We start from the raw sequence: 24,940 nt of genomic DNA on the forward strand, positions 1-24,940 counted from the left end.
TCCTGCTTCTTTCTTTAAATCTAAGCCCCCTAGTTATCTACTAAGTTATCTACCCTATCTATATCTCTAATAATTTTGTACACCTTGATGACATTCTCCCTCAATCTTCTCTCTCTAAGGAAAACAACCCCAGTCTATCCAGCCTCTTTGAACAGCTGAAATGCTCCAGCCCGGATAACATTATATATGAATTTGCCGAGCACCTTTTCTAGTGCAATCACATCCTTCCTCCAGTGCGGTGACCAGAATTGCACACAGTACTCTAGTTACAACCTAACAAGCGTTTTACAGAGCTTCATCATACTTCCCAGCTCTTGTATTCTATGCCTTGGCTAATAAAGGCAAGTGTCCCATATGCCTTCTTAACCACCTTATTTATCTCTCCTGCTGCCTTCAGAGATCGTCAGATATGCATCCCAAGATCCCTCTGATCCTCTGTACGTCCTAGCATCCTAGTTCATTATGGATTCCCTTGCCTTGTTAGTCCTCTCAAAATATATCACCTCACACTTTTCAGGGTTAAATTCTGTTTGCCACTGTTCTGCCCATCTGACCAGCCCGTCTATATCATCCTGTAATGCAAGGCTTTCCTCCTCGCTATTTACCACACTACCAATGTTCGTGTCATCTGCAAATTCACTGATCTTACCCCCCACATTCACGTCTAGATCATTAATGTACACTACAAACAGCAAGGGACCCAGCACTGATCCCTGCAGTACACCGGTTGCTAGCCACAAAACCAACCTTCGACCATCACCCTCTTCCTCCTGCCAGTAAGTTAATTTTGGATCCAATTTGCCAAATTGCCCTAGGTACCATGGGTTCTTACCTACTTGATCAGTCTCCCATGCTGAACCTTGTCAAAGGTCTTACTGAAGTCCATGTAGACTACATGAACTGCACTTTGCTTGCTGAGCATTACCATAGCGAAGGCAACAGGCAACTATAGGTCTATAGATTCTCCATGCTTCCGGGTAATTAAAATAAAGTGCAAGGCTTGAGCATATTACTTTTATTTGCAGAAAACGGATCCCTGTGTAAGAATGTAGGTCTCTTCTAGCAACTGTAAATGAGCCACGTTACGAGCTCAATTGATCATCTTAAATTGGCTGTTAGTGTAGGTATTAGCGCAGTCAGGATTAATCGGCAGGTCCTGCCCAATCGCTGAATAGCATCTAAAAGCAGACTTTAATTTTGGGTTCAGCAAGCGCAGGCTGTTCGTAATAAGCAATTGTTCCAAAGACAACTTAGTATGGATCTCTTAGTGTGTTGTATGAACAAAGAAAGCCTACTAATCCATTGCCATCCACAATCTGGTGCAAATGACTCAGGTCGTATGTGATATTTGTGTTGCTTGCTCGTTTTAATGATGAGGGTGCAGCCAACTCAAACCATTCTAGTCATTGGTTGCACATCTTGTAAGATAGGGGCAGAAATTGTGTTGATGATGCCAGTTAATGGCAGCCTGCACTTGTTAAAGAGAACGCCAAGGAAACACTTCGGATTGAGGAAATTGTAGAGTCGGGACTTCTGGTGGCAGCCATGGAGTGAGTGGTCGCACATTTGGTAGCTCCCGCTCAAGGTGGAATTTTGCGGTCCTTTCCCTGTCTGAGGGGTGAAATATTTGGATGGAAAGAGGTGTAGGTAGAGGCCAGGAGAAGGTGTAACTCCTCTGATGTGGTTGGTGGCTAGATCCACGGACTAGGAGTGGGTCGAGAAGAAGGGAGCTGTTGGACTGTTGGAACAGGAGAGTCTTTGAGGTGTGTCACAGGTTAAGATGGTGGAGGGCATAGGGCCTGCTCTATCCACCCAGTGGTCAACGGAGCAGCTGGTGGACTTTTTAAATGATAAGTTCAGCCAGCAGAGAAGGGAGGCCATGGCCAAGGTGGCAGAGCCGCTCAAAGCAGGGATTGACCAAGTGGAGCAGATGCTGGAGTACCAGGGGAACACTAGGAACAGCTCTCCTCGCTGGTGGCCGAGGTGGGGGTGATGCGGGAGACCCAAAAGACGCTGAAGGGAAAGGTGGAGGACCTGGAGAATAGCTCCAGAAGGCAACATTTGAGGATTATGGAGATGCCCAAAGGCATCGAAGGAGCGGAGGCCGGCATGTACGTGGCCATAATGTTGGGAGAAGCTGGTGGGAGAGGGGGCCTTCGACCAGCCTCTGGAAGTCGACCGAGCACACACGGCGTTGATAAGGATGCCACAGGCAGATGAGTTGCCGAGGGAGATAGTGGATCAGTTGCACTGCTTCTTGGACAAAGAGAAGATTCTTCAGTGTATGAGGCAGAAGAGGAGGTGCACCTGGGAGGGGAACGAGCTGCGGGTGTACCAAGACCTGGGTGCAGGAGGGATTAATTGAGGAGGAGTTAATTAGGTCAAGGCTGCACACTTTAGGAAGGGGTTAAGTTTGGAGTGCTGTATCCGGCCCGCCTCTGGGTGACTTTCCAGAATCGAGAATATTATTTTGGTATGCCAGAGGAGGCGATGGAGGTTTTGAAAGATAATGAACTAGCAAGAAAAGGGGTTGGTGTTTAGTTTGGGCGGGGGGGGGGGGGGCGGTGTTGGTTGTTGTGGCGCAGTTGGAAAAGAAGTGATGACAGTGGACATCCGAGGGTGAGCCGGGAGAGTCCCATGACACGGGCTGAGGGCTGGCCCAAAAATGGATATGGCTGATTGGCAGGGGAGTGGGGGGCATTTCTCCAAGAGACGCATTTAAAGATATGGGACCAGGCAAGGTTGAGAAAAGGATGGACAGGGCAGATGTTCCAATCAGGACTAGACATGAAGACAAGGGGGGTGGTGGTGCTGATGAATGAGCGGGTGACGTTCGAGGTGGGGAACATTGTGGCAGATTCGGGGGGGGAAAAGATACATGATGGTTAGTGGGAAGTTGATGGGGATGCCGGTGGTCCTGGTAAATGTTCATGCCCCAAATTGGGATGATGTGGAATTTATGAGGCGGGTGCTGGGGAAGATCCCTGACCTGGACTCCCATGTGCACAGGGTATACACCCGGAGTAACTTTTTTTGTGGTGGACAAGGCATTGCTGGCGGGGTGGTCAACTTTGGAGCATTTGCCGATTGTGGTCTCAGACCACGCATCGCACTGGGTGGATTTGCAAGTGGATGGAAGCTGGATGTATGGCTGTTGTCGGATGAGGGGGTGTGTGAGTGGTTGAGGGCCGCCATTTGAGGCAATGTGGAGCTGAATGACATTGGGGAAGTCATGGCCAGCACGCTGTGGGAGGCATTCAAGGCAGTGGTTCAGGGGAGTTCATTTCGATTTGGGCACATAGGGAAAAGGTGGAACAGGTAGAGATGGCAAGGCTGGTGGAAGAGATTCTGAGGGAGAACAGGAGTTATTCGGAGGCCCCAGAGGTAGGGTTGTTGAGGGAGAGGCAGAGGCTGCAGGTGTAGTTTGGATTGGTGTCCACGGGGAAGGCGGTAGGGCAGTGGTAAGGGGCTGGTTTAGCACAAGGCTAAATCGCTGGCTTTTAAAGTAGACCAAGGCGGGCCAGCAGCACGGTTCAATTCCCGTACCAGCCTCCCCGAACAGGCGCCAGAATGTGACGACTAGGGGCTTTTCACAGTAACTTCATTTGAAGCCTACTTGTGACAATAAGCGATTTTCACTTTCATTTCATTTCAGTGGCGGAGGGCAATATACGAGTAAGGGGAGAAGGCGAGCAGGATGTTGGCCCACCAGCTTAGGAAACAGGAGACAGTGAGGGAGATTGGTAGAGTGAAGGACAGGATGGGAAGGGTGTTGATGGACCCGGTGGGGGCGAATGGGGTGTTTGAGGAATTTTACAGGAGGTTGTATGAGTCGGAGCACCCGGGGGGGGGGGTTCTTGGATGGGTTGGAGTTTCCCAGAGTGGACAAGGACTTGGGGATTGGGAGCTCATATTGAGTAGAGGGAGATGATGGAATGGGGGTGATGCAGGCCTCGGGCCCGGATGGGTTCCCGGTGGAGTTTTATAAAAGGTTTGGGGGGATCTGGGGCCATTGCTGATGAGGGCATACAATGAAGCTAGGGAGAGGGTGGAACTCTCTCTTACACTGTCGCAGGCATCCATCTCCCTGATATTGAAAAGAGATAAGGATCCGGAGCAGTGTGGAAAGTACTGTCCGATATCGTTGCTGAATGTAGACGCTAAGTTGTTGGCGAAGGTGTTGGCTTCGTGAATTGAGGACTGTGACCCGTGGGTGATAGGCGAGGACCAAACAGGGTTTGTGAAAGGGAGACAATTGTCAGCAAATGTGAGGAGGCTGCTTAATGTGATTATGAGCCTCTGGAGGGGCAGGAAGTGGAGGTGGCAGTGGGGACAGACGCGGAGAAGGCTTTTGACCAAGTGGAATAGGAGTATCTGTGGGAGGTGCTGGGGCAGCTCGGGTTCGGGCAGGGGTTTGTGGACTGGGTCCGGTTGCTGTATCGGGCGCCGGTTGCAAGTATGGGGATGTACCGAGTGAGCTCAGAATATTTCTGGCTGCACCGTGGGAAAAGGCAGGGGTGCCCGCTCTTCCCATTGCTTTTTGCCCTGGCTATAGTGCCATTGGAAATGGCGCTGAGAGTGTAGAGGGACTGGAGAGGGAAGGAGGGGCGTCGAGCATAGGGTTTCGCTGCAAGCGGACGACCTGTTATGTATTTCAGACCCATTGGTGGGCATTTAAAGCATGTTGGGGATTTTAGAGGGCTTTGGTCGGTTCTCCGGGTACAAGTTGAACATAGGAAAGAGCAAAATCAAAGAGAAAATGCTGGAAAATCTCAGCAGGTCTGGCAGCATCTGTAGGGAGAGAAAAGAGCTAACGTTTCAAGTCCAGGTGACCCTTTGTCAAAGGAAAGAGTGAGGTGTTCCTGATTGAGATCAGAGGCCAGGAGAGGAGGTATGGAGAGCTGCCGTTCAAGGTGGTGGGGCGAGCTTTAGATACTTGGGCATTCAGGTGATGCAGGGTTAGGCGCAGTTGCACAAGTTAAATTTGACTCGGCTGGTGGAGCAGATAAAGGGGGATTTTAAGAGATGGGATGTGCTGCCCCTGTCGGGACGGCTGCAGACTGTGAAGATGATGGTGCTGCCAAGACTCCTGTTCATATTTCAGAACCCTCTGATCTTTGTCCCGAAGTCATTCTTTAAGAAGGTTAATGCGCTGATCTCGGGATTTGTATGGGCAGGGAAGGCCCCACGGGTCAAAAGTGCTTTTTGGAGCGGGGGCGAGGAGGGGTGGGCGGTGGCGAATATAATGAATTACTACTGGGTGGCAAATCTCACTATGGTCAGGAAATGGGTACTGGGGGAGGGGTGGATATGGGGAGGATGGAGGGGGCGTCTTGATGGGGAACGTGCTTGTGGGCATTACTAACGGCGCCTCTGCCGTTCTCACCGACCAGGTACTCCGTGAGCTCAGTAGTGGTGTCAGCCTTCAGGGTATGGGGGCAGCATTTGAGACTGGAGGGTGCCTTGGTGTGGGCACCGATCTGTGATAATCATAGGTTTGCACCGGGTGGGGCTGGAGGCGAGGTTTCGGGGGTGCCAGCAGGCAGGGATTGAGCAATTGAGGAGCCTGTTCGAGTGGGCAGCTTTACGAAATTAGAGGACCTGGAGGAACATTTTGAGCTGCCCAAGGAGAATGGTTTCAGATACTTTCAGGTCCGGGATTTTGTGAAGAGAGAGGTTCCGTCCTTTCCCAAGGTGCCACCCTTGGGGTTTCAAGATAAGGTGTTGTCAAGGGAGCGGATAGGGGAGGGGAAGGTGTCTGAGGTCTACAAGGAGTTGATGGATTGGGAGGGGGCCCCAGTGGGGGACATTAAGCGGAAGTGAGAGGAGCTGGGGTGGGGGGAGGGGGACAGGACGTAGGAGGGTGAATGTGTCCTCGTCGTGTGTGAGGCTCAGTTTTGTTCCATTTAAAGTAGTTCACTGGGCTCATATGACAGTGGCAAGAATCAGTAGGTTGTTTGAGAGAGTACAGTCAGGTGTGGGCGGTGCGCGGGGATGCCCACGAATCATGTTCACATGGTGTTCAAGCTAAAGGGGTTCTGGCAGGGGTTCGCAGACGTAATGTCCATTCAGCAGTAGGTAGCAATATTTTGGGTGTCGCAAGACCCGGGAGTCCAGGGTGCGAGAGAAGCCGAAGTTTTGGCCTTTGCCCCCTTGATAGCCGGAGACAGATTTTGCTTGGATGGAGGGACTCGGAGCCGCCGAAAGCGGGGGTATGGGTAAGTGACCTGGCGGAAGGTCAGGTTCGTCCTGAGGGGTCGGTTGATGGATTCGCTCGGAGGTGGCTGCTGTTCATTGACTTCTTTAAGGTGGATTGATGTGTCAGGAGAGGGAGAGGGTGGGAGGTTAAAGGGGTTAAAATGGGGAAGGCAGGACGCGAGGAGGGGAAAGGTGGGGGGGGGTTGGTTATTTATTCCATTGTTTAATTTTACTTCTGCTTTAATTTGTTGTTTGTTTATGCAAATGCCTGAATAAAATATTTTTCTTTTAAAAGAAGAAATCATAGTGTCATAAATATAATCATATCATAATGCAGTATAGAAAAGAGGCCATTTGGCCCCTCATGCCTGTGCCGGGTCTTTGAAAAAGATTAGTCTCACGCCCATAGCACCAGAAATGTTTACTGTTCAAGGTTATCCATTATTATAGAATGTGCTTCCATCATCCTTTCAGACAGCGCATGCCAGATCATAACTCATTGCATAAATAAATTTACCTTAACTCTGATGAACTAGTGAAAATGCATCAAGGTGTTCCAATGCTGCCATGGAGGCCCGATGGAGGCAATGGACAGGAAGACACATATCTTCTATCCACACTGAGCATAAAGCTCTCCAGGCATCAACCAGCATGTTAAATTCCCGTGAGAACATTGATTGCAATCTTACTCTATAGTATTGTTTTGATGGGGTGAAGAGAAAACCTGTGGGACCATTTGTCAGGAGATGAACTGATGGATCTTTGGAAGAAACAGACTCAATGAGCTGAAGGACCTCTTGCTGCTTCAAGCTTTCTTTCAGTCTTACCTTCAGCGTAGTGAATTTGTATGGCTGATGGCCCTTGAAACTCTCGTGAATCTGAGACATCATATGGGCTGTCCTCTCCCAGAAGTGAAGCAATGTATTCTAGTAGAAGGAAGAAAAAAAAAACACCATTTCTATGTGTACAAGGAGAAAATAGATAAGACGACCAAATGAGATTAAGAACGAAAGGTGACAGGGCACACAGTGTTAAGCCTGGGCCGCTCTCGCCGACATGGTACACCACGAGTCCGGTGGTGGCGGCAACGTTAAAGATCTGGGGGCAGTGGAGACGACATAGGGGTGAGATGGGAGCCTCGGTGTGGTCCCCGATCCGGGAGAACCATCGGTTCGTCCCAGGACGGATGGACGGGGGGTTTCAGAGCTGGCATCGGGCAGGGATCAGAAGGATGGGGACTTGTTTATAGATGGGACGTTTGCGAGCTTAGGGGCGCTGGAGGAGAAGTTTGGGTTACCCCCGGGAAATGCGTTCAGGTATATGCAAGTGAGGGCATTTGTGAGGCGGCAGGTGAGGGGATTCCCGTTGCTCCCGGCACAGGGGATTCAGGACAAGGTGATTTCGGGTGTATGGGTCGGAGAAGGCAAGGTTTCGGCGATATATCAGGAGATGAAGGAAGAGGAGGCGGCTTCGGTAGAGGAGCTGAAGGGCAAGTGGGAGGAGGAGTTGGGGGAGGAGGTCGAAGAGGGTCTGTGGGCTGATGCCTTGAGTAGGGTTAATTCCTCTTCCTCATGTGCCAGGCTCAGCCTGATACAGTTTAAGGTTATTCACAGAGAGCATATGACAGGGGCAAGGCTGAGTAGGTTCTTTGGGATGGAGGACAGATGTGGGAGGTGCTCGGGAAGCCCGGCGAATCACGCCCACATGTTCTGGTCGTGCCCGGCACTGGATGGGTTCTGGAGAGGTTTCGCGAAGACTATGTCCAAGGTGGTGAAAGTCCAGGTCAAGCCAAGTTGGGGGCTGGCATTATTTGGGGTGGCGGACGCGCCAGGAGTGCAGGAGGCGAAAGAGGCCGGCATTCTGGCCTTTGCGTCCCTGGTAGCCCGGCGGAGGATCTTGCTCATGTGGAAGGACGTGAACCCCCCCCAGTGTGGAAGCCTGGATAAATGACATGGCAGGGTTCATTAAGCTGGAGAGGATAAAGTTTGCCTTGAGAGGGTCTGCGTAGGGGTTCTTCAGGCGGTGGCAACCGTTCCTAGACTATCTCGCGGAGCGTTAGAATGAGGTCGGTCAGCAGCAGCAGCAACCTTGGGGGGGGTTCTCTTTCGGGGGGAGGGGGTAGTTGGGCTGGCGGGGGAGTTTTTTTTTTTCCCATGGGGTACTTGTAAAAAGCATATGGGAGGGTTATTATGTGTGGGCGAAACCCATTGTATAAGTTCTGTAGCATGTTTGATTGATATGTTTATGTTTTGTTCTGTTCTTTTCTCTTTCTCTTTTCTGTTACGGGGGGGGGTTTAAATGGTTGAAAATTTTTGTTGGAAAAACTTTAATTAAACATATTTTTTTTAAAAGTCTGACTGGGCAAGTTCCTATTATAAGACATAGGAGCAGAGAATTAGGCTACTCGGCCCATCGGGTCTGTTCTGCCAGTCAATCACGGCTGATATTTTTCTCATCCCCATTCTGCTGCTTTCTCTTCATAACCCCTGATCTCCTTAGTAATCAAGAACCGATCTATCTCTGTCTTACATAAACTCAGTGATTTGGCCTCCACAGTCTTCTGTGGCAAAGAGTTCCACAGATTCACCCTCTGGCTGAAGAAATTCCTCCTCATCTCTGTTTTAAAGGATTGTCCCTTTAGTCTGAGATTGTGTCCTCTGGTTCTAGTTTTTTCTATTAGCGGAAACATCTTCTCCACGTCCACTCTATCCAGACCTCGCAGTATCCTGCAAGTTTTAATAAGACCCTTTTAATAAGGGCCCAAAACTTCCCTCATTACTCCAAATGGGGTTTGACCAGAGCCTTATACAGCCTCAAAGATACATCCCTGCTCTTGTATTCTAGCCTTCTCGACATGAATGCTAACATTGCATTTACCTTCCTAACTGCTGACTGAACCTGCACATTAATCTTACGAGAATCTTGAACCAGGACTCCTAAAGTCCCTTTGTGCTTCTGATTTCCTAAACATTTCTCCATTTAGAAAATAGTCTATGCCTCCATTCCTCCTTCCAAAGTGTAGCTCACACTTTTCCACATTGTATTCCATTCGCCGCTTCTTTACCCACTCTCCTAGCCTGTCCAAGTCCTTCTGCAGCCCCCTTGCTTCCTCAATACTACCTGTCCCTCTGCATATCTTTGTGTCATCTGCAAACCTAGCAACAGTGCCCTCAGTTCCTTCTTCCAGATCGTTAATGTATATTGTGAAAAGTTGTGGTCCCAGCACCGAACCCTGAGGCACACCAGGAGTCACCGGCTGCCATCCTTAAAAAGATTCCTTTATCCCCACTCTCTGCCTTCTGCCAATCCCCTATCCGTGCCAGGATCTTACGCTTAACACCATGGGCTCTTAACTTATTTAACGGTCCCCCAAGCGCCACCATGTCAAAGGCCTTCTGGAAATCTAAATAAATCACATCTAACTTCCTTGTTACCTCCTCAAGGAACTCCAACAGATTTGTCAGACATGACCTCCCCTTGATGAAGCCATGCTGACTCAGTCCTATTTTACCATGCACTTTCAAGTGCTCCGCAATCTCATTTTTAACAATGGACTCTAAAATTTTACCTCTGACCAAAGTCAGGCAAACAGGCCTATAATTTCCCATCTTCTGCCTCCCTCCCTTCTTAAACAGCGGTAGCCATTTTCCAGTCCACTGGGACCCTCCCTGCCTCCAGTGATTCCTGAAAGATCACCACCAATGCCTCCACAATCTCTTCAGCTATCTCCTAGAACCCTGGGAAGTAGTCCATTCGGTCCAGGTGATTTATCCACCTTCAGACCTTTCAGTTTCCCTAGAACCTTCTCCTTAATAATGGGCACTGCACACACCTCTGCTCCCTGATTCTCCTGGAGCTCTGGCATTCCATTGGTGTCTTCAACCATGAAGACTAATGCAAAGTACCTGGTTTCAGATTCCAGCATCCGCAGTAATTTGCTTTTAATGCAAAGTACCTATTCAGTTCCTCTGCCATTTCTTTGTTCCCTATTACCACTTCTCCAGCCTCATTTTCCAGTGGTCCAATGTCTATTCTTGCCTCTCTCTTACCTTTTATATATTGAAAAAATGTCTTCCCATCTTTTTATATTACGAGCTAGCTTACACTCATATTTCATCTTCTCCCCTCTTATTGCTTTTTTAGTTGTCCTGTGCCTGCTTTTAAAGGCTTCCCAATTCTCTGGCTTCCCACTAACTCTCGCAACTTTGTATGCTTTTTCTTCTGCTTTTATGCTCTCCTTGCTTCCCTCGTCAAGCATGGATGCATCGTCCTCCCCTTAGCATGTGTCCTCCTCCTTGGGATGAACTTCTGTTGCGTCTCGCGAAGAACCCGCTAAAACTCCTGCCATTGGTGTTCCACTGTCTTCCCTGCTAGGCTCCTCTTCTAATCAACTCTGGCCAACTCCTCCCTCACATCTTTGTAGTTACCTTTATTCAATAGTAATACCGTTACAACTGATTCCAGCTTCTTCCTCTCAAATTGCAAGGTAAATTCTCAAACATGCCACTGGGACACACATTGAAAGGGATGCAATACTGCTGAATGGACTGTAGTAGGCAGGACAGGTGGGGCCGAAATGGGAGAAATGCCTCAGCCCTTCTTGAGTACTAACAAGCAGGATTGTCAATAGTAACGTTGAGGGACTTCCGGGTGCGACGATGACCAGCTAAGTCGCACGTTTCGGCAGCTGCTGGTGGAACGGACTTTTGGGCTCTTAGTAAGAGCCCCAACGGCAATTTTAACGGCTAAAAGCACTGTGCGGTAAACCAGAAGGGAATCCCCCCTGGATACGGATGGAAAAAGGAGAGGAAAGTGGCTGGATTGCGGTGGATCCTTTAGCGCAGCGGCAAGGAAGGCAGGCAAAAACCAAGATGGCGTCGGAAGGTGGCAGTTTAATATGGGGCCCTGAACAACAAGAGTTCTTGAAATGCTGCATGGAAGAGCTTAAAAAGGAGATGAAGGAGGAGCTGTTGGCCCCGATATTACAGGCGATCGAAAGGCTAAAGAATGAGCAAAAGACCCAGGAGCGGGAGCTTCGGGTCGTGAAGGCAAAGGCTGCCGAGAACGAGGACGATATACAGGGCCTGGTGGTGAAGACGGAGATGCACGAGGCACACCATAAACGATGTGTGGAAAGATTGGAGGTGCTGGAGAATAACACGAGGAGGAATAATTTAAGGATTCTTGGTCTTCCTGAAGGTGTAGAAGGAGCAGACGTCGGGGCATATGTGAGCACGATGCTGCACTCGTTAATGGGAGCGGAGGCCCCGGCGGGTCTGCTGGAGGTGGAGGGAGCATACCGAGTGATGGCGCGAGGACCGAGAGCATGAGAAATTCATAGAGCCATAGTGGTGAGATTCCTCCGTTTTAAGGACAAAGAGATGGTCCTTAGATGGGCAAAGAAAACTCGGAGCAGTAGGTGGGAGAACGCGGTGATCCGCGTATATCAAGACTGGAGTGCGGAGGTGGCGAGGAGGGCGAGCTTTAATCGGGCCAAGGCGGTGCTTCACAAAAAGAAGATAACATTTGGAATGCTACAACCGGCAAGACTGTGGGTCACATATCAAGGGAGGCACCACTACTTTGAGACGGCGGATGAGGCGTTGACTTTTATTGTGGAAGAAAAACTGGAATAAGCGGGTTACTAAAAAAAAACGTTTGAAACAAAGTGGTGGGGCGAGTATGGGGGGGCGAAGAGGGTGGAAAAAAGGGGGGGGAAAGATGAGTCTTATGTTATTAATCCTGCGATGTGGTAACTTTTCTCCCTTCCACAGGTGGTGGTGGAGGGAGGAAGGGAGGTGGAGGAGATGGGGCGTTGGCCATGGGGGGCGGGGCCAAAAGGGAAGCGCGGGCTTTGTTCCCGCACTATGATAATCATGACGGGAATAGGGAAGCAGGAAGGAGGGGGCGTCGCACGGTGCGAGCCGAGGTCACGGGGGGGGAAGCCGAGGTCGGCCAGAGTTTGCTGACTTCTGGGAGCAACATTGGGGGTGTAACTACGCTAGTGGGGGATCTAGCGGGGGGTGGGAGGGGGGAGTTACTGGGTTGCTGCTGCTGGGGAGAGGGGGAAGCCGGAATGGGGTGGGGTGGGCGGGGGGGCGCCGCCTGGGGGGGGGACACAGCTGCGTGGGAACCGGGTGAGGAGCTGGAAAAAGGGGATGGCTAATCGACAAGGGGGGGGGGGGGGGGGTAAAAAGCCCCCCAACCCGGTTGATCACGTGGAATGTGAGAGGGCTGAACGGGCCGATAAAGAGAGCACGAGTACTCGCACACCTTAAGAAACTTAAGGCAGACGTGGTTATGTTACAAGAGACGCACTTGAAACTTATAGACCAGGTTAGACTACGCAAAGGATGGATGGGGCAGGTGTTTCATTCGGGGCTCGATGCGAAAAACAGGGGGGTGGCAATACTAGTGGGGAAGCGGGTTATGTTTGAGGCAAAGACCATAGTGGCGGATAGCGGGGGCAGATACGTGATGGTGAGTGGCAAATTACAGGGGGAGGCGGTGGTCTTGGTAAACGTATATGCCCCGAACTGGGATGATGCCAATTTTATGAGGCACATGCTAGGACGCATCCCGGACCTGGAGGTGGGAAAGTTGGGAATGGGGGGAGATTTTAATACGGTGCTGGAGCCAGGGCTGGACAGGTCGAGATCCAGGACTGGAAGGAGGCCGGCTGTAGCCAAGGTGCTTAAAGATTTTATGGAGCAGATGGGAGGAGTAGACCCGTGGAGATTTAGCAGACCTAGGAGTAAGGAGTTTTCGTTTTTCTCCCATGTCCACAAAGTTTATTCGCGAATAGACTTTTTTGTCTTGGGAAGGGCGTTGATCCCGAAGGTGAGGGGGACGGAGTATACGGCTATAGCCATTTCGGATCACGCTCCACATTGGGTAGACTTGGAGATAGGGGAGGAAACAGAAGGGCGTCCACCCTGGAGAATGGACATGGGACTAATGGCAGATAAAGGGGTGTGTCTAAGGGTGAGGGGGTGCATTGAAAAATACTTGGAACTCAATGATAACGGGGAGGTCCAGGTGGGAGTGGTCTGGGAGGTGCTGAAGGCAGTGGTTAGAGGGGAGCTGATATCAATAAGGGCACATAAAGGAAAGCAGGAGAGTAGGGAACGGGAGCGGTTGCTGCAAGAACTTCTGAGGGTGGACAGGCAATATGCGGAGGCACCGGAGGAGGGACTGTACAGGGAAAGGCAAAGGTTACACGTAGAATTTGACTTGCTGACAACGGGTACTGCAGAAGCACAGTGGAGGAAGGCACAGGGTGTACAGTATGAGTATGGGGAGAAGGCGAGCAGGTTGCTGGCCCATCAATTGAGGAAAAGGGGAGCAGCGAGGGAAATAGGGGGAGTGAGGGATGAGGAAGGAGAGATAGAGCGGGGAGCGGAGAGAGTGAATGGAGTGTTCAAGGCATTCTATAAAAGATTATACGAAGCTCGGCCCCCGGATGGGAAGGAGAGAATGATGTGCTTCCTGGACCGGCTGGAATTTCCTAAGGTGGAGGAGCAGGAGAGGGTGGGACTGGGAGCACAGATCGAGATAGAGGAAGTAGTGAAAGGAATTAGGAGTATGCAGGCGGGGAAGGCTCCGGGACCGGATGGATTTCCAGTCGAATTTTATAGGAAATATGTGGACTTGCTTGCCCCGATACTGATGAGAACCTTTAATGAGGCGAAGGAAAGGGGACAGCTGCCCCCGACTATGTCGGAGGCAACGATATCGCTTCTCCTAAAGAAGAAAAAAGACCCGCTGCAATGCGGGTCCTATAGACCTATTTCCCTCCTAAATGTAGACGCCAAGATTCTGGCCAAGGTAATGGCAATGAGGATAGAGGATTGTGTCCCGGGGGTAGTCCATGAGGACCAAACTGGGTTTGTGAAGGGGAGACAGCTGAATACGAATATACGGAGGCTGCTAGGGGTAATGATGATGCCCCCACCAGAGGGGGAAGCGGAGATAGTGGTGGCGATGGATGCTGAGAAAGCATTTGATAGAGTGGAGTGGGATTATTTGTGGGAGGTGTTGAGGAGATTTGGCTTTGGAGATGAGTATATTAGATAGGTACAGCTGCTGTATAGGGCCCCGATGGCGAGCGTGGTCACGAATGGACGGGGGTCTGCGTATTTTCGGCTCCATAGAGGGACGAGGCAGGGATGTCCTCTGTCCCCATTATTGTTTGCACTGGCGATTGAGCCCCTGGCAATAGCATTGAGGGGTTCCAGGAAGTGGAGGGGAGTACTCAGGGGAGGAGAGGAATACCGGGTATCTCTTTACGCGGACGATTTATTGGTGTATGTGGCGGACCCGGCGGAGGGGATGCCAGAGATAATGCGGATACTTGGGGAGTTTGGAGAATTTTCAGGATATAAGCTGAACATGGGGAAAAGTGAGCTGTTTGTGGTGCATCCAGGGGAGCAGAGCAGAGAAATAGAGGACTTACCGCTGAGGAAGGTAACAAGGGACTTTCGCTACTTGGGGATCCAGATAGCCAAGAATTGGGGTACATTGCATAGGTTAAACTTAACGCGGTTGGTGGAACAGATGGAGGAGGACTTCAAGAGATGGGACATGGTATCCCTGTCACCGGCAGGGAGGGTACAAGCGGTTAAAATGGTGGTCCTCCCGAGATTCCTCTTTGTGTTTCAGTGCCTCCCGGTGGTGATCACGAAGGCTTTTTTCAAAAGGATTGAGAAGAGTATCATGAGTTGTGTGTGGGCCGGGAAGACCCCGAGAGTGAGGAAGGGATTTTTGCAGCGTAGTCGGGATAGGGGGGGGCTGGCGCTACCAAGCCTGAGTGATTACTACTGGGCCGCCAACATCTCAATGGTAAGTAAGTGGATGGGAGAAGAGGAGGGAGCGGCGTGGAAAAGATTGGAGAAGGCGTCCTGTAGGGGGACTTGTCTACAAGCCATGGTGACGGCGCCGTTGCCGTTCTCACCGAAGAAATACACCACAAGCCCGGTGGTGGTGGCTACTCTGAAAATTTGGGGGCAATGGAGATGGCATCGGGGGAAGACGGGAGCCTCGGTGTGGTCCCCGATAAGAAATAATCATAGGTTTGCTCCGGGGAGAATGGATGGGGGATTTGGAACATGGCAAAGAGCAGGAGTAACACAATTGAGAGATGTTTGTAGATGGGACGTTTGCAAGTCTGGGAGCGCTGGCCGAAAAATATGGGTTGCCCCAAGGGAATGCATTCCGGTATATGCAATTGAGGGCTTTTGCGAGGCAACAGGTGAGGGAATTCCCGCAGCTCCCGACGCAGGAGGTGCAGGACAGAGTGATCTCAAAGACATGGGTGGGGGACGGTAAGGTATCAGACATATATAGGGAAATGAGGGACGAGGGGGAGATTATGGTAGATGAGCTGAAAGGGAAATGGAAAGAAGAGCTGGGGGAGGAGATTGAGGAGGGGCTGTGGGCTGATGCCCGAAGTAGGGTAAACTCATCGTCCTCGTGTGCCAGGCTAAGCCTGATACAATTTAAGGTGTTACACAGGGCGCATATGACTGGAGCACAGCTCAGTAAATTTTTTGGAGTAGAGGATAGGTGTGCGAGATGCTCGAGAAGCCCAGCGAATCACACCCACATGTTCTGGTCATGTCCGGCACTACAGGGGTTTTGGGTGGAGGTGACAAAGGTGCTTTCGAAGGTGGTGGGGGTCCAGGTCGAACCAAGCTGGGGGCTGGCTATATTCGGGGTTGCAGAAGAGCCGGGAGTGCAGGAGGCGAAAGAGGCTGATGTTTTGGCCTTTGCGTCCCTAGTAGCCCGGCGCAGGATACTGTTGATGTGGAAGGAAGCCAAGCCCCCGGGTGTGGAAGCCCCCGGGTGTGGAGACCTGGATAAATGACATGGCAGAGTTTATAAAGCTGGAACGGATTAAGTTCGTCCTAAGGGGATCGGCTCAAGGGTTCACCAGGTGGTGGCAACCGTTCGTCGAATACCTCACAGAAAGATAGAGGGAATGGAAAAGAAGAAGACAGCAGCAGCAACCCGGGGGGGGGGGGGGGGGGGGGGGGGGGGAGAACCAGAGGGATTCTCAGGGATGTTAATATATAAGTATAATATGTATAGGTTGTTGTCATAGATAATTGTATACTGGACGGTTAAAACATATTTTTGTGAAGAAGGGGAAGATCTTGTGATGGGCCATGGGGAGTGGAACTGCAAATGGGAGGGGAACAGGGTCCGAATCTATCAAGACATCAGAGCAGAGCTGGCAAAGAGGCACGCCGGGTTCAACAAGGCCAAAGCGGGTGTATACTGAAAGCAGATCGGGTATGGGGTACTGTACCAGGCAAAACTGTGGGTGACTTTTGAAGGCTAGGTTTGATGCATAGTCTCAGGGATGGCCATCTTGCTGAGCAAAAGGACAGGATTTGTAGGGGCCAAGGAAATGCGGGACCCGGGTAGGAGATGTGTGATAGTGAGCGGGGAGTTGGAGGGGACGCCAGTGGTACAAGTGAACTTTTACTTTATAAAAAAAAAAAATTTAGAGTACCCAATTCATTTTTTGCAATTAAGAGGCAATTTAGCATGACCAATCCACCTACCCTGCACATCATTGGATTGTTGGGTGAAACCCACACAAACACGGGGAGAATGTGCAAACTCCACAGGGACAGTCACCCAGAGCCAGGATCAAACCTGGGACCTCTGTGCCGTGAGGCAGCAATGCTAACCACTGTTCAGCCCTACAAGTGAACATTTACCCGTCGAATTGGGACGACGTGGGGTTTGTGAAGGGGTTGCTGGGAATGATTCCGGACCTGGACACCCACCAGTTGTTTATGAAGAGTGATTTTAACAGCGTGCTGGAACCGAGGGTGGATAGGTCGAGCCCTAAGTCACTGGGAAGGTTGAGGATGGCGAAGAAGCTGATGGTTTATGGAAAGGATGGGAATGGCAGATCCGTGGAGGTTTAGGTATCCGGGGGAGAGGGAGTACTCCTTCTCGCATGTGTACAAGGTATCTTCTAGAATTAACTTTTCTGTAGTGATCCGAGCAGTGTTAGTGGGGGCAAAGTACACGGGAATTGTGATCTCAGACTATGCGCCGCTACTCCACCCGATTCACCGTACAGGCGACCTGCTGTTCATATCGGACTCATGGGAGAGTATGGAGAGAATTATGGACATACTAGAGAGGTTCGGGGCCTTCTTGGGGTATAAGCTGAATAGCGGGATGAGTAATGTGTTTCCAGTGAATGCAGCAGGTCGGGTGCCAATCTTGGAACGTTGTCATTTAGGGTAGCCAGGGACAGGTTCAGGTGACAGGAGAGTGGTCGCCGATGCACAAGTGGAACTTGACAACATTGGTGGAGGAGGTTAGGGGGGACTTTAGGAGATGGGATACTCTTCACCTGACGTTGGTGGGGAGGGTCCAGGTGGTAAAAATGAAAGTGTGAACACGGTGGTGCAGTGGTTAGCACTGCTCCCTCACAGCACCAAGGACCCGGGTTCGATCGCGGCCCCGGGTCACTGTCCGTGTGGAGTTTGCACATTCTCCCCGTCTCTGCGTGGGTCTCACCCCTACAACCCAAAGATATGCAGGGTAGGTGGATTGACCATGCTAGATTGCCCTGTAACTGGAAAAGAAATGAATTGGGTACTCTAAATTTCTTTTTAAAAAAATGAACCTCCTGCCCAGGCTCCTGCTTGTATTTCAGGCCTTCCCGATCTTCATCCCGAAGGCCTTTTTCTGGAAACTGGATGCAGCGATTTCAGAGTTCATATGAGCAGGAAAGATATTTCGGGTGAAGAGGGCCCTGTTACAGAGGGAGAAAGGGGGGGTTGGCGCTACCAAACCTGTTGCATTACTTTTGGGCGGCGAAAGTGGAGACGGTGAGGTAGTGGTGGGAAGGAGATGGGTTAGGATGGAGGAGGAGGGGCAGAACGGTGGCGCAGTGGTAGCACTGCAGCCTTACGGCGCTGAGGTCCCAGGTTCGATCCCGGCTCTGGGTCACTGTCCGTGTGGAGTTTGCACAATCTCCCATGTTTGCATGGGTTTCGCCCCCACAACCCAAAGATGTGCAGGGTAGGTAGATTGGCGCACTAAATTGCCCCTTAATTGGAAAAATGAATTGGGTACTCTAAATTTATAATTTTAAAAAAAGGATGGAGGAGGAGTCCTGTAGAGGGTCCAGCCTGAGGACCATGATGACGGCATCGCTTCCAATGGCACCGAGGAGGTACACTGTGAGCCTAGTGGTACAGTCCACAATTAGGGCATGGAACCAGTTGAGGAGACACTTTAGGATAGAGGGGATGTTGGTGCTGACACCGCTGTGCGGGAACCATGGGTTCAAGCCGGGGGAGACAGATGGCATGTGTAGGAGGTGGGGAGAGGTGGGTCTGGTGACGGCAAGTGATCTATTTCTGGAGGAGAGGTTTGCAAGTCTGGAAGAGTTGTGGGAGAGGATGGAGCTGCCAAAGGGAAGCGAGTTCAGGTATATGCAAATGAGGAATTTGCGCAGAAGGAATGGAGAGCGGTTCCCAAGCTGCCGGAGTATACCCTGTTGGAGCGGTTGCTGCTCCCACATGTGGAAGGGGCGGGTAGGATTGGTGACATATATGGGTGGCTGCGGGAGCAGGAGGAATGCAGGTAATGAGGATTAAGAATAAATGGGAAGAGGAGTTGGGGGGTTGGGGTAGGATGGGGAGTGTGGAGTGAGGCGATGCGCAAGGTGAATTCAACCTCCTCATGTGCGAGGATGAGTTTGATTCAGTTTAAGGTGGTGCAAACAAAGAACAAACAAAGAACAAAGAAATGTACAGCACAGGAACGGCCCTCCAAGCTCGTGCCGACCATGCTGCCCGACTAAACTACAATCTTCTACACTTCCTGGGTCCGTATCCCTCTATTCCCATCCTATTCATGTATTTGTCAAGATGTCCCTTAAATGTCACTATCGTCCCTGCTTCCACCACCTCCTCCGGTAGCGAGTTCCAGGCACCCACTACCCTCTGCGTAAAAAACTTGCCTCGTACATCTACTCTAAACCTTGCCCCTCTCACCTTAAACCTATGCCCCCTAGTAATTGACCCCTCTACCCTGGGGAAAAGCCTCTGACTATCCACTCTGTCTATGCCCCTCATAATTTTGTATACCTCTATCAGGTCTCCCCTCAACCTCCTTCGTTCCAGTGAGAACAAACCGAGTTTATTCAACCGCTCCTCATAGCTAATGCCCTCCATACCAGGCAACATTCTGGTAAATCTCTTCTGCACCCTCTCTAAAGCCTCCACATCCTTCTGGTAGTGTGGCGACCAGAATTGAACACTATACTCCAAGTGTGGCCTAACTAAGGTTCTATACAGCTGCAACATGACTTGCCAATTCTTATACTCAATGCCCCGGCCAATGAAGGCAAGCATGCCGTATGCCTTCTTGACTACCTTCTCCACCTGTGTTGCCCCTTTCAATGACCTGTGGACCTGTACTCCTAGATTTCTTTGACTTTCAATACTCTTGAGGGTTCTATCATTCACCGTATATTCCCTACCTGCATTAGAACTTCCAAAATGCATTACCTCACATTTGTCCGGATTAAACTCCATCTGCCATCTCTCCGCACAAGTCTCCAAACAATCTAAATCCTGCTGTATCCTCCGACAGTCCTCATCGCTATCCGCAATTCCACCAACCTTTGTGTCGTCTGCAAACTTACTAATCAGACCAGTTACATTTTCCTCCAAATCATTTATATATACTACAAAGAGCAAAGGTCCCAGCACTGATCCCTGTGGAACACCACTGGTCACAGCCCTCCAATGAGAAAAGCATCCTTCCATTGCTACTCTCTGCCTTCTATGGCCTAGCCAGTTCTGTATCCACCTTGCCAGCTCACCCCTGATCCCGTGTGACTTCACCTTTTGTACTAGTCTACCATGAGGGACCTTGTCAAAGGCCTTACTGAAGTCCATATAGACAACATCCACTGTCCTACCTGCATCAATCATCTTAGTGACCTCCTCGAAAAACTCTATCAAGTTAGTGAGACACGACCTCCCCTTCACAAAACCGTGCTGCCTCTCACTAATACGTCCATTTGCTCCCAAATGGGAGTAGATCCTGTCTCGAAGAATTCTCTCCAGTAATTTCCCTACCACTGAAGTAAGGCTCACCGGCCTGTAGTTCCCGGGATTATCCTTGCTACCCTTCTTAATCAGAGGAACAACATTGGCTATTCTCCAGTCCATGGGTGCATATGACTCGGGCAAGGATGAGTGGGTTCTTCCAGGGGGTGACGGACGAGTGCGAGAAGTGTGGCCGAGGACGAGCAAATCACAGGCATATGTTCTGGGGCTGCGAGAGGTTGGAGAGATACTGGGAGGGAGCGTTTGGGTGCTATCAGAGATTATGGGGGTAGAGGCTGGGCAGGACCCAATGGTGGTGCTTTTTGGGGTATCAAGAATGCAGAGCTGATGGAGGGGAGGAGGGACAATGTTGTGACCTTCGCCTCACTTGTTGCCCAGCAAAGGATTCTGTTGGAATGGAGGTCGACAATGCCACTGGGGGTTGGGACCTGGCTGAGGGACCTGTACGACTTTCTCCGGCGAGAAAAGATCAAGTTTGAATTGAGGGAATCATCGGAGGGATTTGCGACACGGTGGACTCTGTTCATTTTTTAAAAAATGTATTTTAATACAAACATGTATCAAAACATGTTACAGCCAATAAACACCGTGACAAACATACGTCCCAACAATGAACTATACAGTCTGTGCAGATTTTTTCCCTCCCCCCACCCCCCTACTCCCTCCCACCGATGAACAGCTCCTCAAACACGGTCACAAACATCCCCCACCTTTTCTCAAACTCCCCTGCTGAGCCCTTTAACTCATACTTTATCTTCTGCAGGAAGTTGTACAGTTCACCCAACCATGCTGCTACCCCGGCTGCCGATGCCGACTGCCACTCCAGCAAAATTCGTCACCGTGCAATCAGAGAGGCGAAGGCCAAGACATCGGCCTTCCTCCTCTCCATGAGCTCCGGCTTCTCTGAAACCGCAAATATCGCCACCAAAGGGTCCGGGTCCACCTCCTCCTCCACGATCCTGGCTAAGACCACTAACACTCCTGCCCAGAATCTTCCCAATTTTTCACAACCCCAAAACATGTGCATGTGATTCGCTGGCCTCCGCCCACACCTCTCACACTCATCTGCTACCCCCTGAAAGAACCCACTCATTCTCGCCCGAGTCATATGCACCCTCTGCACCACCTTTAACTGTATCAGGCTCATCCTTGCACAAGAGGTCCCGTTTACCCTTCGCAGTGTTTCACTCCATACTCCACCTAACTCCGCTTCCCATTTCTCGGTGAGGACTGTTCATAACCATGTTTGAAGAATTGTTTGTCACGGGGTGAAAAGAGGAAAAAAACTTGTACAAATTGTGAACTGTGGGGTGTGGAGAATGTTTCTTGATTGATGTCTTTGTACTTTTGAATATGTTTGGATTAAAATACAGTGAATCCACAACTTTCAAAATAAAGTTTATTTTGTCCTTGGTAATGGCTTCTTTGCTACCATAATAAGTTGATTAGCCAATAGTCTCCTGGTTTATCCCTCTCCCTTCTCTCGAATAGTAGTGTAACATTTGTAAAACTCCAGTACCACTCCTGCATCCAATGAGGATTGAAAGATTGTGACCAATGCTTCTTTGTGCAAAGTAGAAAGCATTCCAGCTGGGCTAAGTAACTTAACTTCCAGTAATGCTAACCTTTTCAGTATGTCTTCTCTGTCTATTACTAGCCTGCCTAGAACTTCTTCTAAGTGTAACCTTCATATCATTTACTTCCTTTGTCAAGACGGAGACATTCATTTAATATTTCAGTCTTGTCCTTTGCCTCTGCATAAAAGGCCTTATGAAGCGCAACTCTTTCCATTGCTAACCTGCTGCACTTTATGCATATGAAATCATAGAATCCCTACAGTGCAGGAGGCCATTCAGCCCATCGGGTCTGCACCAAACCTCTCAAACAGCACCCTACCTAGACCCACAACCCCGCCCTATCCACGCAATCCCGAAGGGCACTAAGGGCCAAATTAGAATGGCTAAACCACCTAATCTGCACATCTTTGGACCGTGGGAGGAAACCGGAAGACCTGGAGGAAACCCACACAGACTCCACACAGACAGCACTCAAAGTCGGAATCGAATCCGACTCCCTGGTGCTGTGAGGCAATAGAGTTAACTACTGTGCCACCTTGCTGCCCACAGAATGCCACGAACTAACAAGTTATTCTGTGGTGTAGGGATGGACAATAAATACAGACCTTGTTCGTAATGCAAACTTCCAGAGATTGAATAATATAAAAATGATTGGGCAGCCTCCCAGCTCAAAGGAGCTACAAAAATGTTTTAGGGATCATGAAGGCCCCCTGCAAAGAAAACCTCTTCAGTAGATATTTGTAATTCTTATTAGTTAAGTACCAACTGTGCACCATGCCAAATGATACCAATTATTTAAGTAGTGTGATGCTGTTCTGTTAATTGACAACAAAGACAAGACATGAAAGGGTTAAAGCACTTATCTCCCTGCAGAATGAGCACAGTCCCAAAGTTTGCAGATGTCACTATACTATTATGTATTGCTCCTTGGTTGTGTGACTTGCTCAGCTCCAAAGCCTCATTACCTGGTAAGCAGCAAGTGACTGGGAGAGCAGATTGCAACGACTGGCTCCAAGTAAGTCCACTTTCTGACAGACATCATTCTTTAGTTTGTCAAAGTGAACTTTGGTATTCCGCACTTGAGCCTGGACCTGCATTGAATCACACATGAACATTGTTCAGCCCTTAGCCTATTCAATTAACAGAAATAATATAAACTCTGCTTTTCTTTGTAAAGCACAAACTGAATTTTCACACGGTCACACGGTTGACATGTATGTTTTGATTCTGCCAATTATTCCATTCCGCTCTCTCGAAGGCAGGACTTTTGATGAGGAACTTTCTATTGGTGCCCAAAACCGTCACCAGAGCAGCCATTCATCATGTGCATGACCAGTCGGTGAACAGTGGCAGAACATTCAACCATTAACTGTATCACAGCTGAGCCCAATCCTTTTCTCACCCATCATCTACACACCCGAGTTTCACAGCAAAGGTCATGTACAGTTATCGGGAGCAGTGCTTCCACTTCCTTGACCCAATCACTAATGATGTGGCGATGCCAGTGTTGGACTGGGATGGGCACAGTAAGAAGTCTTACAACATCAGGTTAAAGTCCAATGTTTGGAGTCACTAGCTTTCGGAGCGCAGCTCATGCATCAGGTGAGTGAGGAGGTGGGTTCCACAAACTCATATGTCGACAAAGTCAATGATGCAAGACGATACTTTGAATGCGAGTCTTTGCAGGTAATTAAGTCTTTACAGGTCCAGATGGTGCGACTGGAGAGAGGGATAATCACAGGTTAAAGAGGTGTGAATTGTCTCAAGCCAGGACAGTTGGTAGGATTTCGCAAGCCCAGGCCAGATGGTGAGGGGTGAATGTAATGTGACATGAATCCCAGGTCCCGGTTGAGGCCGCACTCATGTGTGCGGAACTTGGCTATAAGTTTCTGCTCGGCGATTCTGCGTTGTCGCGCGTCCTGAAGGCAGCCTTGGAGAACGCTTACCCGAAGATCAGAGTCTGAATGCCCTTGACTGCTGAAGTGTTCCCCGACTGGAAGAAACATTCCTGCCTGATGATTGTCGCGCGATATCCGTTCTTCCATTGTCGCAGCATCTGCATGGTCTCAACAATGTACCACGCCTCGGGACATCCTTTCCTGCAACGTATGAGGTAGACAATGTTGTCTGAGTCGCATTAGTACGTACTGCGTACCTGGTGGGTGGTGTTCTCACATGTAATGGACCTGTAAAGACTTAATTACCTGCAAAGACTCACCTGCAAAGGATCATCTTGCATCATTGACTTTGTCTATCCATGAGTTTGTGGAACCCATCTCGTCACTCAGCTGATGAAGGAGCTGCGCTCCAAAAGCTAGTGACTCCAAACAAACCTAACCTGTTGGACTCTAACCAGACTTCTTTCTGTGCCCAATCATTAATGTAGGAGAAATAGGTTACAATTCATAAGGAGTGGTACCAGCCAGGGAAAGAGGCACCTGCTCCCCAGGGGTGGGCTGCACTCAAACTGCACACAGATCAGTGTCCTGGATTAATAACTAGGGCTGTAGCTAGGATTTTAATTTAAATAATTGGTTGTTGGGGGTGGTGTTGGAAGGTTCAAGTGACAGGAAATTTAGAACGTTAAAGAGGAAGGACAAGGCAATATGCAGGATAGTAATATGGGTATGGTAACCAGAGGATGACAAGATGAAACAGAGCTTACAAATATTTAGATTCAGACAGATCTGGCAGATCAAAACTTGGCATGAGGAGTTGTGGGCCATCAGTAGCAACAGAATTGTGTTCAACTACAATCTGTAACCTCATGGCGTGGCATATCCCTCAATCGACTGAGCCACCTAAAATGGCTGCCCACAAAGATCGCTGGGAAAAATGGTCAAAGTCAAACACAGGCAGGCTGCAGCTTGCAGATACACAAAAGGCTGCAGCCCAGACTTTGCAAAAGAAACACAGGGAAAAGGCCGTTGAAAGGCCATCCCAGGTCAATGGGCTCCATGTGGAAAGTGACAATAAGTGGTAGACTTGGTGGTGTCTGTTTTCCTTATTTGGAAGGCCTATGGGCCTCGGACACGAATGGCCATGGCTGAC

The 24,940-nt window shown here is 49.9% G+C and overlaps 1 protein-coding gene across 4 annotated transcripts in view; it reads right to left on the reverse strand.

Annotated features, from left to right (window-relative positions):
* Window positions 1-24,940, reverse strand: part of ical1 (islet cell autoantigen 1-like) — a 324,958-nt gene that overhangs the window by 153,968 nt on the left and 146,050 nt on the right. For 3 of the 4 annotated variants that reach the window (XM_072483779.1, XM_072483797.1, XM_072483770.1), the window contains 2 exons: window positions 22,855-22,980; window positions 7,026-7,124 (listed from right to left, as the gene is read on the reverse strand). In XM_072483779.1, the coding sequence (XP_072339880.1) occupies window positions 7,026-7,124; window positions 22,855-22,980 (225 nt within the window). The remainder of the gene's footprint in view (window positions 1-7,025; window positions 7,125-22,854; window positions 22,981-24,940) is intronic. The other variant, XM_072483788.1, reaches the window with a different exon arrangement.

Source organism: Scyliorhinus torazame, chromosome 2 (assembly GCF_047496885.1).
Source record: "Scyliorhinus torazame isolate Kashiwa2021f chromosome 2, sScyTor2.1, whole genome shotgun sequence".
Classification (NCBI taxonomy): Eukaryota; Metazoa; Chordata; class Chondrichthyes; order Carcharhiniformes; family Scyliorhinidae; genus Scyliorhinus; species Scyliorhinus torazame.